Source organism: Poecilia mexicana, unplaced genomic scaffold, assembly GCF_051168715.1.
Source record: "Poecilia mexicana isolate PSO_F unplaced genomic scaffold, ASM5116871v1 scaffold_2, whole genome shotgun sequence".
NCBI lineage: Eukaryota > Metazoa > Chordata > Actinopteri > Cyprinodontiformes > Poeciliidae > Poecilia > Poecilia mexicana.
In genome coordinates this window covers 55615171-55634011 of record NW_028263371.1, presented here as the reverse complement: position 1 = coordinate 55634011, position 18841 = coordinate 55615171, and the positions used below count along the sequence as shown (strand labels likewise).

The 18841-nt window shown below is 41.4% G+C and overlaps 1 protein-coding gene across 2 annotated transcripts; it reads right to left on the bottom strand.

Moving 5' to 3' along the window:
* Positions 1 to 203: 203 nt before the first annotated feature.
* cavin2a (caveolae associated protein 2a) lies at positions 204 to 18633 on the bottom strand. 2 transcript variants are annotated; one of them, XR_015762105.1, is made up of 3 exons: positions 17972 to 18633; positions 1046 to 4364; positions 204 to 973 (listed from the first exon to the last, which is right to left on the bottom strand). XR_015762105.1 is itself a non-coding variant. In XM_015008228.2 (2 exons), the coding sequence occupies exons 1-2, from the start codon at positions 18503 to 18505 to the stop codon at positions 3495 to 3497; spliced, it is 1404 nt and encodes a 467-aa protein (XP_014863714.2). In that variant the 5' UTR covers positions 18506 to 18633; the 3' UTR covers positions 204 to 3494. The 2 variants fall into 2 exon arrangements, 1 of the variants encoding a protein (XP_014863714.2); XM_015008228.2 differs by having other exon boundaries at positions 204 to 4364.
* Positions 18634 to 18841: the final 208 nt, after the last annotated feature.

Below are 18841 nucleotides of genomic sequence, written 5' to 3'. Positions count from 1 at the left end.
TTCAGGGTGTATTTTAGTGAAGCAACTCTTTTTAGTCAACACTTAGCTAATGCTAATTTCAGCCTGAATCTGAATTAAGTGCTGCATGAAGCAGAGTTGAGCAACTGAGCCGCTCCCTGGACCGTGACTCATCAGCACCACGCCTTGTTTCAACTCAACACATTCTGACGTTTTCCTGCAGCAAATAAACCACAAAAAGTCCATTTCAGTGTTATAAAATCTTTAATGATTTATGCAGGACTAAACTTTGCAAAGAAACAGCAGGAAGCGTGGCAGGAAAGCATCTATGACGGAGAAGATCTTTGGTTTAAGTGGCTAACAGAAAAAAACAAGCATCCTAATTTTAGCTGCAAAATAAAAGCCCCTCTAACAGCTGATTTCACTTTCAGCAAGCAACACAGAAAAAGATCATTTCAAAACAAAAGCTTTATTTATGCAAGCTAAAAAATATATGCAAACCCCCAAATATCTGGAGAATTTCTGAAGAAAAACATGAGTTTTAAAGAGACACCCAGTGAGCCGTTTAGAAGAAAATACATACAATTATTTAGTTGTTTTGTCCTTTTACATCCCATAGGTTGTTTCTGAAGCGATGCACCATATTTCTCATTTCCCAGATATTTTATGTGTAATTTTTAATCCCATCATGAATAAAAGAGCAGAAACTATTCAACAGAATGAGCTTTGAATGACAATAGTTTCGGCAAATACATATCTGAATAAAAACTGATCTATTTAAAAAATAATAACAAGCAACAGGGGAAAATATCCAACAATAAAAGCAGTTAGTATATATTAGAATATGTAATATAAAAGTGTTTTTTATCTGCTTTCAGGTGTAAACAAGCAGGAATACTTCTGCAATTCACTAAATATTTTTTTTACTCGGATATGCAAATATATCTAAAACAGTGTAAAACAACAAAACTTCCCATTTTTTAAAATTTCCCAATAATAACCACTTATTCATTCACTATATATATATATATATATATATATATACATATATATATATATATATATATATATATATATATATATACACATACATATATATATATATATATATATACTGTATGTAATTGTGCAAAAATGATAAAATGAGAGTTAATCTTCCATAAAGACTTCAGGGATAACAGATTAGTAAATGTGTGTTTTGCACATGGAGATGATATATTTAGACTTTTTTTGCTTTTTGGGGATTTATTTCATCCAGAATCAGCAGTTTATGTGCCTATAAGTCAAGCTGGAACAGATTGTCGATCCCATAAAAAACATGTCTATTCCCACGGTTCAACACAAGCCTCAATGCAGAAAAATGTTCTAAAAATCCTGCCTGAAATCACCCAGGGCGACTTCACGGTCTCTTCCAGCACCTGGAGAACTTTCCCACAGCTTCCAGCACACCTGTGGTTCTCCCTGAACCTCCACCAGTTTCAGACTGGGAGGCCAGGAGGATGAAAAATGTGCCGAGCAGAAGCCATCCGTCAAACCTGGGAATGCTTCCCTCCGCTTTTATCTGCTCCCGTTCAACCCGTCTGCCGTCCGGCAGCCACTCAAACTCCGTAAATTACTGTTAGAAACTTAAATGATTTCAATGTAAACTTTTGTTTTTATGCATTTGGAAAACTTTGATCTATAAGGTGCAATTGATTACAGTAAAACAAAGACATATTCCTGGTGTGTTTTTACTCAGCAAAGCCATTGGAATCCGTCCCTACAGGTGTGCAATTACTCAGACCAGCTTGTGCAAGTCGAAGGCAGCGCAGCAGGACGCCTGAGCACGCATGAGGTGTGGAAAATTTAATAAGCAGACGCAATAATCATCCTGATTTAGATGTAAATCTGCATTAAAATGAATCCACACACAAAAGCAATGCAAGGCTGAGGTGCTAATGATGACAGTCAGCAAAGAAAAGTTCAGATTCCAGGCAATCCACAGCAGCAAGTAGTGAAGATATGGAAAAACAATGGGGTCAAAAATTTGCGTGATCAAAACTTTTTTTTGCTAAAAGTGACCTATTATGATTCCTTGAACAAGTTAGGATACAGCTAAAACATGTTCATTACTATTTTTGCATAAAATCATTCTTGGGTAATGAGATTTTACCGTACATCTGTGAAAAGCAGAAGTGGAGCCTCCCGCACAACCAAAAGAAATGCAGCAAGTGGTTTCTATGTGGTGAGGCAACAACAAACACTTGTTACTTCCAGCAGCCATTGTCCAGCCCATCCAGCAGTTAAACCAGCTGGGAGTTTTCTGGGAGTTCTCTGGGAGTTTTCTGGGAGTTCTCTGGGAGTTCTCTGGGAGTTTTCTGGGAGTTTTCTGGGAGTTTTCTGGGAGTTTTCTGGGAGTTCTCTGGGAGTTTTCTGGGAGTTCTCTGGGAGTTTTCTGGGAGTTCTCTGGGAGTTTTCTGGGAGTTCTCTGGGAGTTCTCTGGGAGTTCTCTGGGAGTTCTCTGGGAGTTCTCTGGGAGTTCTCTGAGCGGTTGGATTGTTTTAGAATCAGTAGAAACCCAAACAAAAGAACAAAAACATGCAAAATTTGGATTTTTCAAAATAGTTCCCCTTTAATTAAGCCACCAAGCTTTTGTGTAATGTTAGTTCATGTTAGTTCTCCATGTGTTTTAATTGGCATTACATTAAATCTAAAGTTTTGGTAGTTTTTTTTTTTTTTTTTTACATTTTATATATAAAGAAATGTTATATTTATCTATTTTTTATGGACATATTACCATCAGTGGCAGCATTTAGTCAAAACCGTTCTATAATTTTGTGAAAGGAAGTTATTTCTGTTTAAAAGACGTGTAAAGAAACAATTTCATTACTTTCTGCCCCTAAAACCATAAAACAAATAGAGCTGTGACTTTAGTGTACAGTCAAATTAAATCCCAGGTTACCAAACTTTAGCAATTATCTCAGTTTTATATACATTTTAAATGTTTTAATAGTTTTTAGGTATTCCCCCCCATGATATAGGAATAATTTACAGTTGTTCTTGTTTTGATAGTATTAATATACTATTACTACAACATGATGTTCTAAATCAGCTATAAGATCAGAAAATAAGAGGAAAACAGATTTACAATTGCTCTGCAGTAGCAGAAGACGGTGGACGACCAGATTGACCGGTTGGGTAGGATCTGGAAATCCAGTAAATATCCTCCACAAGCCTACAAAGAGGAAGGAAAGGAAAAAAAACCCGTCTCATTCCAGCTCTGGCACAACCTGGCAACGTGCTGCCTCAGCAGGTTGTGTTTTTCTTTTTCACTTTCCAGAAAACTCAGAGGGAACAAAAGAGGCCGTTTTTCAGCGAGGAACCTCCTGCAGGAGGAAGACGGTTGCTCCAGCGCCCTGGAGATGTTGGTGATGTGGCCGTGAGTTACGGTGGATCCCGACCTGACAGCCAGGAGGGACGTTTGGGTCTTCTGTAATCCTAGGAACTCAAAGACGAATAGAAGAGGAATCGGACTTGATGCTTTCAGCCGACTGGCATTAAGACACTTGCTCCACGGCGATCGTTTCTGTGGTGATCTGGACTTCAGCCGTCACCTCTACGGGGCTTTTCTGCTTCTCTTGATCCTCCTCTTCCTCATCCTCATCCTCGCCAACATCTTCATCGTGCTCTGGAACCGCCAGGCCAGCCAGACCCTCGCCGTTGATCTCTGCCTCTACGCTGGAGGAGGACTTCCCGTTGACGGACACCTCTGCCTGGATGGTTTCCGTCGTGGTCGGACTCAGGCTCTCCACCACCTCCATCACCTCTTCCTGGATGTGAATCTCGTCTGAAGGAATCTTACCACCCAGACCGGTCAGCGCAGGGATTTCCACGTGGGCTTTTTCCTCTGTGGATTTCATTTCTTGAGCGGGCGCATCCCCATCTCTGACCTTCTTGACGTTGAAGGTCATTGGGGAAATCTTGAAGGAGGAGGCCCTGGCGGTTGGGGATTTGGGGTGGCTCGGGGTGAAGCTCTTCTTGATCTTCTCGCGCTTCTCTTGAGGAACAATCTTGGAGGTGATCTGGTTTACCTTCTCGCCGATCTTGGCTTGTGTGAAGGCCTTCTTTATGCTGTCAACCTTCTTCAGACTGGAGCGTTTGAACCGGTCAGACCTTCTTTCGAATTTGATGGGGGAGACATCGTACTCCAGGGAGTCGCCCTCTTCTCGTTGCGACACACCACAGGCCAGGTCGGGGTCGTCGCCTGAGGACAGGCTGATCTTCTGGAGCATCTCTTCCTGAGTGCGACTGCCTTCAATGGATCCTGTGATAGACGGAGCCGGCTGGATGGTGGACTCTGCGTCGTACTGGCTTGGTACAGGAGTCTTGGGGGAGACCACCACGTTGGCAGGGATCTCATTGTCTTCCTATTGGGGGACAGAAGAAAGAGACAAATGTTAAAGGAGATCTATTATGCTCCCTTGAAGAGGTTAGAATAGGTTTATGGATGATACAAAACATGTTTATTACATTTTTTACACAAAATCAAGATTTTAGTCGGGTGAGTCCTGCCTATTTTGAGCCATTTAAAGGCATCCTGTCACTTTAAATGCAAATTAGATGCTGCTGGCAACGCTCCAGCTGAACATTTACAATCACACAAACAGATGCACAATTATACAAATGTGCATCTTTGAAAAGCAGAAGTGGAGCCATCTGCACAACTCACAAGAATGTAGCGAGTGGTTTCTGGATGATAAGTCAACAACAAAACTCGGTGTACAATGGTTGCTGTTTTCCACAATTGCGTCTCAGCTTGGGTTGCTAGGTAACAGGCAGAACTCAGCTGGGGTTGCTAGGTAACGGGGTGAAACTCGGCTGGGGTTGCTAGGTAACGGGAAGAACTCGGCTGGGGTTGCTAGGTAACAGGCAGTCCCTGCTGATTTGTTACGTCACATTCAGGAGGTTTTTTAAGCGAATATAGCAAAAATAACATTTCTGATCATCCCATCAGTTGTGTGTTTTATTTACCACCAATAACTGAAACTTATCCAGATGACAGATCAATGCCCACCCCTACTTTAAATAATACATTCCAGTTCATAAATCCCTTGAATGTAGAGCTGTATATCTCTATATTTAAGGCAGGTAATCTCTCTTTGACATTGTGGAAGAAACGTTGACTTTGTGTTTAACATGCTTTGGCATCCAGGCTCGGTCTGAACAGACCAGTCTCTGCATGCCTTTCCCCTGAATTCTGAGGAATTTCACTCGTTTCTTTTGAAGGATTCCAACACGTCTCTATATCGCACAAACACACCATAAACAGAGACGAGCTTCACATCCACCATCTGACTTACTGCCTGCTCATCTGTGCACAATCAGAAGCATGCAGGCACCAACAGTCTTCTCCTCCAGTGGGGATTTATGAGCTCCCACTCCTTTCTCTGGCCGAGCCGGAGCGAGGGAAGAGCGGCGCTGCAGATCCAGCGGCTGACATACTCCAGCAAACATGTGAGACGCTCATAAACAAACGGTGGGAGGATCACCTGAGGTTCAGACAGCCGCTGTATTGCAAACTTCACAGGTTTATAGTCTACATCACATGTCTGGGTTAGCTAACTGACCGATTCAGCTCGTTGACCGTGAGACCGGCCACATGACTCACAGGACAACAGGTCAGACTAAATGGAAACAAAGTTTAACTTTAATCTGGATTTCACTTCCATCAGGACTGAAAATGACAGAGATTATAGAAACATTTTACAGTAAAAACGAGATAAAAAAACACATGAATGATGAACAGATGAATGGATGAACAGATGGATGGATGAACAGATGGATGGATGAACAGATGGATGGATGAACAGATGGATGTCTTGGTTAAGAGATAAAGTCTGAATCTATTTTCCAATCTTTTCCAGGCCTGGAGAATCCTTAACCTCCTCCATGCTGTATAATCGCTGAGTCATGGAATCGACCATCACCGGGTTCATGTCACAGAGATTCACCAAACTTCAGATCTGACGTCGTTCCTCCTGAAATCCCTTCATCCAGAACCAAAAGCAACTTTAAAAACCTCCAGAAACATGTGACCCAGCCTCTCTGCCCCCTTTCTGTTTATATTTCTTCACAGTAAATCCATCTGCTTGGTGGGAAAACATAAGGAACCGAAACTTTAACCCTGTTCCCCAACGCTCGTTGCTCTGTTAGGTGAGGCAACCTGCATGGACGGACAGAAAGCATGCCTGCATTTCAAAGAATGCCTGGCAGCTTGTGAGACATTCCCAAAGTGCTCCCAGCATGTTTACAGACCAGGATGACTCATTTATTCATCAATGTTTTGTCTTTACCTGCACCTAATAAACACTTAAAAATAAAAATGCACGCACACTGCGTTTAAAGCGCCGGTATCTCCTGCCCGGATCTAAAAAAATGCAGCTATGAATCAAGGCTCAGGTGTGGGCCAGGCATGTGAGAGATCTCCCAGGTAAAGGGGATAAATCTGTCAGTGTGTTCTGAAGACGGGGCCGGCCCCAACCCGGAGTGCAGCCGCGAGTTATTCAAGGAGAAAGAACAATAAAAGCCTTAGGAGGAGACCTGGGTGAGTCAGATAACTCCAGCAATGCAAAGAAAATCTGCTCCAATCTGATATGTTGTTTTGTAAGTTAAGAACCGAGCCAGCTAAAACATCCTGGAACATTAATTTCTGGGTTTGAACCAATAAATCTCTTTTTCTCTTGGTATTCACAGCTGAAATCCACAAAAACTTGATTTTTTTCTCTAAAAACACTCATAAGTATGTTTTTGTAATGGTTCTAAACACCAAATATACATTAATACGCACAGTGGAAACTATGTTAGCATTAGAAGCTAACAACAACAGTGTTCCTTTTCCCACTCCAGAAAGAACAGCCAATCAGCATCAAGGAAAATAAATGGCACTCCTCGATTTGCTGCCTTCCAAATGCCAGACCAAATCCGCCCGGAAACAGATAAAACCCACAAATATTTTATTTTTTCCCCTCAAACTGTTTACCGTTAGCATCAGGCTCAAAACATTTTCCCGTTTTGTAGGCTGTCCTGATCAGCCGCCATCATCCTGATGTCGTTTCTTTGTTTACAGCTTTGAATCCACTATAACCTGCCAGCGTCAAGGAAATACTTTTAGAAATAGATTTTATAAAGACTCTAGAAATCAGAACTTTTAATTGGCCTTGATGGCAGCTATCTGTCCATCTGTACTGCCTCGTTGGACACCAGTGAAGCTCCAGGCGGAAACGTCCGATAGGCATCAAAAACAAACCATCACGAAATTAAAAGTCAGGATATTTTTAGGCTGTAAACAGAAAGCAGGAAACTGGCCTGGAGGAGAATATTATGTTTATGTTTTCAGCTTTTATACAGCAGATAAAATTAGATTTGAACAGATTTTTCCTCCATAAATTTATTTCTATTGACATGAAATTCACACCAGACGCTGGTAAATCCAAGGAATCCACAAATAAAAAGAAAATGAAATGAATTTAACCGACTGGGAGTCAGGATTGGTTTAAATCAGCTCCACTCTATCAGGTCATCATGAGGGAAACAGTTTATTTTGCTTTCCTGCATAAGGATGATAAGAACCGATATCTGGTGGAACCGAAGCGCCGGTGGAGGGAACCTCAGTCCGGACATGTTGGACTGGATCCGGTTTGTTCACGGAGCAGAAACTGAAGCTACAGTGGAGTATTAGGGTACTAAGGGGTAATATTACTAAATTAAATTCATATTATAAGAATAAAGTTGCAATAAAAGGAAAAATCAGAATAATATGTGAATAAAATTGTAATACAAAGATATTTGTAATATTATAAGAATGAAGTCATAAAAATACTTCAATAAAGCCGTAATAATAAGACAACAAAGTAACAATAATATGAGAATAATGTAGCAATAATACGACCATAAAGTTGTAACTATATGTGAATAAATTCTCAGTAATACAAGATTAAAGTGATAATATGAGAATAAAGTCGCAATATTACAATAAGTCATAATAATCCAAGAATAAAATCTAAACAATACGAGAATAAAGTTGAACCGTAGAACTTCATTCTTTTGTTTTTACCATGTTATTCTGGTAATTAAAATAATAATTAATATTTTTCATATTGTGGCTCTAAAACTGCATTTTAGTCAAACAAATCTAAACTTTGTCCCCTTAAAGGTCGACTTCCTGGAAACAACCTGCTGGTTCCCAGTTGGTCCCAAAACGTCCTGCAGGTTTTCAGCTTCTTAAACAACTAAACTGTAAAACGAACCTGACCTCGATTTAACCTTCGGCCGTTTTGGAAGAATCGCCACAAACAGCGTTTTCCTCAGAACCATGTGACCCAGGACCGACTGAACGCTTTCTGAGGCTCCCCTGGGAACCTCGTTAATTAACCTCGTTAATTATCCTGAGGATGAACTCATTAGTGACGATGCAGTTTGTCTGTTGGACGCCGGCTTTTGTTTAAAGAAGGAAACTCTTTCAGAAGAGCAGAAAAACAACGATAATCCAGGCTGACAGCAGAGAGCAGCGAGTTACGCAACCCGGTGTTTATCAGCTGCACGGTACCATTAGCATCTAATGGCTAGCCTGTAAGCGGACCCTCATCAGGGTGTGGCTCAGTGGACTCACCTTTCAGATAAAGGGCCCGTCATGTAACTGAACACCTTTAATTTAGCTGTTTTCAGCTGAAACATCTATTTTAAATGAGCAGGTGTGTGAAGGAAGGAGAGTTTGTTTTCCTTCAGACTGAGCAACAGCAGCCGCTTCGCTTCAGTCAGTGAAGATCATCAAACCTGATCAAATCCAAATCAAAGTTTTGAAAATAACTTCAGTTTGCTGCAAATTGATACCAAATATGTTATGTAACAAATTAGTTTTGCATATTCAAAACAAATGAGAGAGAAAGAGAGAAAGAAAGAAAGAAAGAGAACAAGAGAGAAAGAAAGAAAGAAACAAAGAGAGAAAGAGAGGAGCCATCACACACCAGTGTATGAACATATTTTAAAGTATAGTTGGACTAAAACTGTTAAATTCTTTGTTCTACGTTTCTGGGTTTTCTTTAGCTGTATCAAAGAATCAATAAGGAAATTAAAACTTGATGTGTGTCTAAATAATCTGTTACACGAGTTTAACCTTTTCAGCTTCAGCAGCAAAACGGATGAACTTCATGTTGATGTTTTTATTTTCTGCTCTTCAGTAAGAACCAGACAGACAGGAAGCTTTAAATGAAACAACAACAGCAGCAGCTGGGCGGACATCTTTCTTTCCTTTCACCATCAGTCGCTCTCTGACTCGGCCCGCCTGCAACGCGACCCGGGTCATCCAGCTCCAAGCAGAACCTTCAGCAGGAGCAGCGGCTGCAGCGCCGCGTGAACCCAGACCGACCGGGAAAATCTCCCCTCATCTGCAAACGTTTTGACCAGAGCCATCTGTGGACATGGGAAGGAAGCAGGAAGGAAGTGGAAATCTGGGATTTGTCTTTGGAGCAGAACAAACACGATGAGCTCTGCGCACACGGACAAATACGGACAAATACGGAAAAACACGGAAAAATACGGAAAAACACAGGAAGACATGGAAAAACACGGGAAAACATGGAAAAATACAGGAAAACATGGAAAAATACGGGAAAACATGGCGACCTGCTCAATTAATGAGCTGAAGTCTTTGGCGTGTTCACCGGCCTCTCCATCACACAACGCGACGGCCTATTCAAGCCCGTCGCCATGGTGACGCCGTGGCACTGTAATCTTGGAGCAAACCATTATGTTACTCATCCGGATCAAGATGTTTAACTTCCTGTGACATGTGAGTCGTCAGAGTAACGTGAAGCTGCAGCTGTTTGAGTTTTTATCGCTTTAACTTCCTGATCTCCAAACAGATCGCATCACAAAGTTTAAAATCTTTTTCGTCACGAATGATGGAAAAACGTTTTCCAGAGCTCCGCCTTGACATTCCTCCACATTTCCAGTTCAATAAGTCAGAGAGCCGCAGTGCAGACCCATTCTTTTCCATATCCACCATTGTTTGATAAGAGCAAGCAGAGATAATGTTGGACAAAGCTTTTGGTTAAAGGGCAAGATGGCCGCCGCAAAAGTGCAGGAAGTTATTATTGTTCATTTTTAATGCTTGAGACAGAAGTAAAAGGAAAACCAGCAGAAAGCTGATTGTGTTTCCCTTCCTGACAGGAACGCCGAGGCTCCGGAGAACCAATCAGAGGAAAGAGATTCACACAAAGTCGAGCAGGAAGTTTTTCAATGATTTTGTTTGGATCCACTCATTGGACCAGCAGCTGAAACTCTCGGCTCTGACTTTCTAAAGCTACAAAGAAAACAAACAGAACTCCTCCAGTGACAGACCGCTGCGTCCGAGGCGCACAGAGCAGCGTTACGGCAGATCCTTCCTGTTAGACTCCATCACTGCTCAGCTTCACTCATTTCAAATAACATGTCTGCTGGTATTTACACAACTTTCAGTTTCATCTACTGTAAATACACGGTTAAGTCTTAATGCACAAGTACATGACGAAGTACTAAGAGGAAAAAAAATAGATTACGAGAAAAAGTCAGAATATTAAAAGAAAGAATATCAGAATAATGAGAATAAAATCGTGCAACAAAAGTCATGATAAACGAGAATAAATTTGTAATTTACAAGAATAAAGTTGGAATAATACGATAAAAAAGTCAAACAAAAATAAAGTCGGAATATTGTGAGAAAATTCAAGTTGTACAACAAAAAGTCATATTTACGAAAATTAAGCCATTAAAATGTGAGAAAAAGTAAGATGAGAAAAAACTTATAATACTAGAGCAAAGTCATAATATTACCAGAATAAAGTTGCTATATCAGCAGAAAGCAGTAGTAATTTTATAAGAAGAAAAACTTAAAATGAGGCACGTTGAGCATCTTATGAAGCTTATCTTGGTTTTATAAATACTTCAGATTTTAACATCATTAAATTATTTTCTGCATCAGGATTTCAAACGACTGAGTCCCAGACCAGCTGCTCATGTTGACCATCAAAGTTTTTCTCTCATTAAAAAAACTTTTCCTAATAATTTTATGACCGTCTTCGTGGAACATTGTGACTTTATTCTTTTGTAAAGTTTATAAAAATGATCCTCAGTTCCTTGGATCAGCAAATATCTGATAACTTCAAAATATGTTTCAGTTTGAATGTTTGAGAATTTTATTCTTTAATTTGTTTATTTGCTTTTCTAAAACTTTTTTATGTTTGTGTTAACCTACATGCTGCTCGACTCTGTGGGACAATAAAGGACATTTTTCTTCTATAAACTGTTTTTCATCAGGTCTCATGTTATCTATTAGAACCTAGCAAGGGTGTACTTACTTTTTTTAATAAGATTTTAACAGTATAACTTTATTACTTTAATAAATAATGATGATTTTGAATCTGGTTTATGTTTTTTGTTCACTCGATTTTCAAATTAAATGCATTTTTTGAACCTGGTAAAGAGCAAATCAAGTGAATGTCCAAGAATTAAAAGAGGGTGTACTTACTTATTTTGCATGACTGTACAGTATGAAATCGAGCCAACTGTTTCAGTTTGTTAAGTTCTGTATCTGTTGACGTTTAACTTGTGTTTTGGATGTGAACCAGAAGAGAGCGAACGGGCGCGGACGTGAGTTCAACCAGCCTTGTTAACGAGTTAATACCAAAGCTAAAACCAGAGACATGCAAACTGTGAGCCGCCCAAAACAAAGACGCTCTGTTCCTGGTGAAACAAGCCGCTTCACGGCGTTAATGCAGCCCCATTTTTACTGTAATTAAAATGTTAAAAACGGCTCCACCTCAGAAAGCTGAGTCCTCACTGCAAAATGTTGGAAGTCTGCAGAGGAAGTTCTCCCAGGTCTTCTCAGTGTAATTAAAGCTGGAGTGTAACTAGAAGAATCTGCAGCTACAAACTTGCATTTGCCTCCAAGACCGAAACAGTTGAGCCGACTGGTCAAACCTGAATGCAGGAGGCTCGTCTGCACGCATGCAGTCTGCTGTCACCGCATGAGAAATGAAGCTCATACAATATATTCTGTTTTCCTTTCCTTGTTGTTGCTCTGCTTATCATTTTCCTTCTCTATATTTATCCTCGGCTGTGTTGTGCTGTAAACCCAGAGGATTATCCGAGGAATGAACCCCAAAGGGAAAGTAAGAATGATAACAGAGCAGGAACGTAGTTCGTAAACAAACTTCATTGTTCATTTGGAGAGCACGCCTTAACAGGCTGGGAACTCACTTTAACACGCAGAACAGGTTTATTCCCGCTAAAAATACACAAACGTTTGTAAAAAAGTGCAGGAAAGTCACTTTTTCTGCTCCGATGGCACATTTACAACTTTTTTTTAATCAAATCTGCAACTTTAACCTAAAATAAGTCACTAGAAGTGAGTGAACACGCTGAAACAAGTTATATATCACCATGAGGAACATAAAACAAACGGAGGCTGCAGCCTGCAGCCAGCAGCCTGCTGCAACCTGTGGAGGAGGATCAGATTCCCACACGACGTCTGCACCAGGCAGCAGCAGCACAAACTGTTTGCACACAACTATTTACACTTCACAGGTACAAATGCACCAATCTGATGCAAGAGGAAATCACTATAAATGTCCCTAAAGGCCAAACTTCACTATCTTTGTCTTTTCACAAGAAAAATATCAAAGTCTGAGTTACAAGCAAAGTAGATTGAAGAAACGGGTTAAGCAGAATGATTTTACTGTAATCACTGAACTGGAGGTCACATCCTGAGAAATCTGCTTGGTTTTATCTTTTCATTTTTTAAACTTTTTTAGTTTATAAATGCATCAAACAAACAGAGTAAAGGTTTAGGGTTAGAGAGTGATGCTTTGATGCAAAAGGGAGGATAAAGTTTTAATCTTTTAATTACGAGTTGGATTTAAAACTAATCTATGAAGGAACTTGGAGCACCTTTTTTATTTTGTTACGTGCAATTAAAAAGTTCAAACAGTCGAGTTTCTTCAAAAGAAAATCTGAATCTTGTCTAATGAAAAACCGTCACCTTTATGTTTATTGAAGAAATTTCCATGATTGCATCTGAAGCCCATTTCACCCTTTAGTCTGCAGCAGCAAATTGTGCAAAACTTGGCAACATCAAAGTCCTCCAACATTCCTGACAGAGAACCCACACCTGTAGTTCCTTCATTTGATCTGAGTCACTTCTTCAGTTTATTGACTGGTTACATTTTCAGTTGGTTTGAGGTTGTTTTTTTTTTCAAGCTCAAGCTTGCAGCAGGTGACTGTTGTGCCAAGCCACAGTCACAACCTAAACAAACCTCTAGATTTGGAAACGTACCAAGACCGTCTCATCCAGACGGTTGTTTTCATCCAGACCCAAACGAGACGCACTAATGAAGAAAGCAAACCAGAGTTTGTTTAAATGGACTAAACCAGAATATCCTCAGTTTGAGGCAGAGAACCAAACCGTTGAACGTCCTTTAAGGAGTAAATCTACCCAATGAAGCATTCTTATCTCTTGTTTAGAAAGTTTTCTTTTCTGGCAGAAAATGTAACTAATGTGGAACCAAACATGCTTCACCATCATGTTAGGACATTAAATCCAGTAAAAGTTTGACCAACAGGCCTTTTCAACTGCAGCAATTAAAGACAATGAATGGAATTTTTTAGTTTCTGCCTCTGTATCAGAGGCAGACTTGGGTGAAAAGATTAAACAAAGAGGGAAAAACAGGCTTTACTTCCTTCTCTCTGAAGTTGGATTAAGCAACAACCTTTGATTAAGTGTTGCTGCACAAAGCATCAGGACGGTTGGTAACAAAGCAAACAAGAACAATGACAGGAGCTTTACCTGTCAGTGCAAACCTCTGAACTTTCCCACCTAAGAGGTTTTTACTTCTAACCGAGCCTCTCGCTCTGCTTAAATTCAATCTGGCATCCTGGTTCTTCTGAGAAATAAACAGTGACAAGAAAAGTTTTGAGCTGCTGAGAAATAAATGACTTCTGTCGCAGGAAATGAAATTCATGGAGACTGAGGCAGGAAAGCACAATAAGGTAAACAAACCAGTACAGCGCAGCAGTAATTAAGGCCTCATTAGTGGCTTAGCAGAGCGGGAGACATCTCTGTCTAACTGGAGCGGGTACGGACCTCCCTGTTTCCACCTCAGCTGTCCCATACAGGAGCACAACTGTTTGGGATCCATCAGGACGCGCCCCCGCCCTCCTCCACTGATATCCAAGGGCCTCTGTGGTTTGAGTTTGGCAACAGATAAGTGTTATCAAAGCTCTCAGGGAATTGGAACAGGTGGTGGAACAAAAGATGAAGGCAAAAATGGAGTTACATCAAAGAGAAAGCCAAACTGAGAAAGCAAAACCTGACATTAGGGGCAACAGAAAATGATGGGCGCCAATTAGAGCCAAGAACAGAAAGGAAAGAATTCCTTCAGTCGATCTTCCCCTCAGGCACAATGAGGTTCTTTTACAGCCGCAGTAAAGCTAAACTGAGGAAGCAAAATCTGACGTTGGGGTAGCAGGAAACGACGGGTGCCAATTAGAATCAAGAACAAAAAGGAAAAAAAGAAAAAGAGTTGCATTCTATTCTTCCAGTCCTCTCTCCCCTCAGGCACAACGAGGCTCTTTTACAACCACAGTAACTGCTGCACCTCTGAATTTTTGCAACTTTTTACATTTTTAACACAAAATCATGTTGGGTTGATAGTGGATTGCCGTAGCGCTCCTACCACCAGGCTTAGCAAATTTCTGGGGGAAACCCTACAAAAGCTAAACTGGGGAAGCAGAATCTGACATTAGGGGCAGCAGAAAATGATGGGTGCCAATTAGAGTGAAGAACAGAAAGGAAAGGAACACAGGGCTGCTCTCTGGTCCTTCATCCTCCCTCCCCTCAGGCACAGCAAGGCTCTTTTACAACCGCAGTAACTACTTACACCTGACCATCAAACGGCATTGCTGCATGCACACACATGCAGATACTTGGCCTTACTGCGCCTGTATGCAGACACCGCATGCTCGACTCACAGAATGCACATTAAACCAAGGCCGAGCAGAGACAAACCAACAGACCTGCAGACCGGCTTAAACAGGTTAAGGTTCTTGGCACCTGCTGCATTTGAACAACAGAGCCTCAGTACCTCGGAAACCAGATAACAATGGTGGTAAAGAGCTCTCTGTGGCTCTGCCTGAGTCAACAACAATGCCCCCTCCTTCTTTTACACGACATACACACACACATTCAGCAGGATAAAAACCCACGCTGACTCCTAGTAAACCGGCCCATATCAGGTTTTATGGCTATAATGGCGACTACTGTACGACCAGATGAACTTTTTAGGATTTTATTTATTTATTTTTCCAGATCAGTGAGTTTTACTTCCACAGGTGAGAGGAAACAGTTGAAGCTGAACATCCCGTCTAAACCCAGGAGTGTGTGTGAACGCCTGCTGCAGCCTGTAAGCAGATCCAGGCAGAGTCGGTGTCTAAAGCCACCCTCTATTATCTCCTGCAGCTCCATTCTCAGACACACCCTTCTTTTCTGGAGCACAGGGACAAGCTGTGAGTGTGGGTGGGTGTTGCTGGGACCTTAAACTTATGAATACTGGGATCGTGTTGTTCACCTCTGCAGTTGTTGGTCGGAGGTCCCGTCAGACGGGTTTCAGGCGTAAATGTGCGAGGCGTTGCAGCTGGACGCACACATCCTGACCGCACCCACGACTCCAGGCAAATAGGAATGCAAATGGGACTCAAACAGAGCAGCGTGTGTGCTAACGAGAATCAAGTCGCTTTGAAGTTACTCTTTTATAATTTAGGAATGATTTCCTTAAAAATCGATAACATTCAAACTGAAAACCGAAGTTAAGTTCCTACTTAACTTCTGCAACAACCACAAGTGGATCCAAGCGGATCTGACTCGTCATGAATGAGCTGAAGTCTGATTCATTAGATTTCAGCAGAAAACAATGAGATATGGTTGTTTTGAGGGAAAATCTTGAGCCCAGGACTGATTTAGCCGTTCTCTGGATGCTCAATAACTTAATTTTTATGAACCATTTCAGAGATCTTGTATAGTTTTTTTTTAATTTTGAATTAATAGGGGAAAACATGCCTGTTTAAAACAACATGCCATGTCCAGAACCTTAACCACTGAAAACAGATTGGAGCTGACAATCACATACTTTACTACAGTACGATTAAAAACGGGTACAAATGTTTGACCCAAAGTTGTGCCAGAAGCTGGAACATAAACCACAAACAGCAGAACTCTGCAAATACTTGAGACTCCTTCTAAAAATGCTTTCAGCTGCCAGTTTTATCAGTTTAAACACCAAATATACCTTAATGTGTGGCCAATCAGGATCAAGGAAACTCACTGGTGTTTCTGGATTGGCTACTGTTCCGAACCAATAGCATGTCAAGCAGCAACCTGCCAAAGTATTTCAGCTTCCCAAGCTGCATTTTCTTTTTAAATATGTTCAATAGAGATGCAAATGGAGAAGAAAAACAGTGAATCAGCAAAATCTTTTTAGAATAATTTTTAAAAATCAGCAAGCAGGAATATTTTTCACAAAAATTGAGTTATGCTCCACAGAAAAATATGAAAATATGTTAATTTTTGCAAATAATTTGGAGCTCCATTTTTGGATTACATTTTTTTAATACACCCCATTAAACATGAAAAATATTCACAAATATTTTGAAGTTCGATTCCATAGAAAAATTAACCAAAAAGTGAATTTTTTGCAAATAATTTGGAGGAAATCTTCACAAAAAGAATCTGCAAACAGAGGGAAAAATTAGCAAATAATTTGGAGTTAGACTCCAAATAAAACGTGAATAATTTGATGTTGTATTTTACACAGAAAAATCTGCAAAAAGAGAAACTTTTTGCAAATAATTTAAGTTACATTCCACAGAAAGATTGAGAATATAAATGAAACTGGTAACAATGTCACAAGTTTAAACCCTATAATTTTATAAAATTAACTTCTGCAGATGTTTGCTGCCGCAGAATGAATGTGGCTGATTAAAAACTGGATTATGTGTAGAAACCATTTGAAAGCCTGTCCTGTTGTGTCCTGAACTCAAATTAAGTCATAAACTGACTTTCCTTACAAACATTTGATCAAATTGTTTTGAAAATAAGTAATACATTGATGAGTCTCACAACTTTATCTAATATGAGCAAAGATGATCAACCAAAATATGAGGGATTTTAGCAGGCCGAGAAATAAAATATAATAATAATAATAATAATAAAAAAACACATGATAGTAGTAGATTATTTAAATATTTGGTTCTGCATTTAAAGCTGCAGTTTGTAACTTTTAGTGTTAAAAAAGTTACTGTTACATATTTGTTAAAATTGTTTCAATGTCAGAACAGTTTATGAGACGATTTGTGAAAAGTTCCACTTAATCTTTGAGCAACTTTTCCTATCTGAAGAAAAAAAAACCAATCAGAGTCAGGAGGCGGGACTTAGCGCTGCCAATCATCCTCATGTATGCTGCTAAATCTGCTAAATGGTGGAGAATCAACAGGAGGATAGTTTATGGTGAAACTAATTAGCCTTAGCATGGCAGGCTATGTTGTGGTGGTGATTGACAGCACTAAGTCCCGCCTCCTGGCTCTGATTGGTTGTTTCTAGTTAACACTGAGAGAAGACAGAAGAGCTCCATTTTTCACTAATTAACCGACACAACATGTCAGTTTCACCAAACATGTAAAAAATAAGCATTGTTCATAAAAGTTGCAGAGTGCAGCGTTAAAGCAGCTGTTTGACGGAAAAACTCCCAGCAGCTTCATCATGATTCATCCTGACAGCTCAGACTAAAACAACAACCTGACTGCCATAGGAGTAATCACCAGGTCTGCTGTTTTAAATAGATCTCAGAAACCGCACTCCTCCATAATAACCTGCTGCAGTTTCACAGGTTCTGCCTCTCAAATGGCGCAAACTGAATGTTTCGGTGCAGCTTTTTTTAAACCGACTAACCTGGAAGATGAGCACTTTGAAGTTGTTCCTCTTCAGCAGGTGGTTGTGGTTGGCCTCCAGCTTCCTCACCTGCACCGCCTGCCTGTCCAGACGCTCCTTCACCTCCTTCACGTTGCCGTTGACTTTGCGGGAGCGCTCCAGCAGCTTGTTGACGCTGTTTGCGGTGGACAGGTGGGTCTTGGAGAGACGCACCACGTCGCCCTGCACCACCCGCACGGCGCCCTCCAGGTCGGACTGCCGCTGCTCCATCCTCTGCTGGTTCTCCTGCACCGCCTCCATCATGTTCACCAGCTTGTCAAGCAGCGCCACCACCGTGATGGCGCTCACCTGGCCGGGCGGGGAGGGCGCGGAGGCCGCGGTGGGGCTCAGGGGGCCCCGCAGGCTGAGCCGCTTCAGGGTCCCGGTGGGGGTCGGGGAGCAGGGGGCGGAGGACGGGCTGATCTGCAGCTCCGTGTTGTCGGGCTGCAGCTGTGGGAGGGTGTGGGTGCTGCCAGACACGCTGCCGGGCTCTGCGTGGGACCCTTCGCCTTCCATGGCTCCTGAACTCAAACAGCTCCTCTGCAGAGGGGTGGGGGGGTTGCTGTCACTCTGCCGGGCTCCGCAGCGACTGCAGGCGGGCTGAGGAGCTCCTTGGAGTGGGTTCGGCCTCCACGCCCCTTTCTGACACGCACAAACACGCCGTGAACTTTTCAAACACCTCCCCTGCCGGCCAAAAGGAGGGGCCGCGTTGCTATGGGAGACGAGCAGGCCGAGCCCTGCTGCTGGAGAGAGGACTGATGGGAGTTCCGCTCCGTTCGGGATCCTGGCTCCATGGATCGGCTCACCCAAAAGAACCGGTTCTTTTGACTCACAAACGGCTCTTCAGTCACT

Coding starts and splice junctions, on each gene's coding strand:
- cavin2a (XM_015008228.2), bottom strand. CDS start 18,505: ATGGAAGGCGAAGGGTCCCACGCAGAGCCCGGCAGCGTGTCTGGCAGC. Junction 4,365..17,971: donor TCAAAGTGCTCATCTTCCAG/GTTAGTCGGTTT, acceptor GTCCCCCAATAG/GAAGACAATGAGATCCCTGC.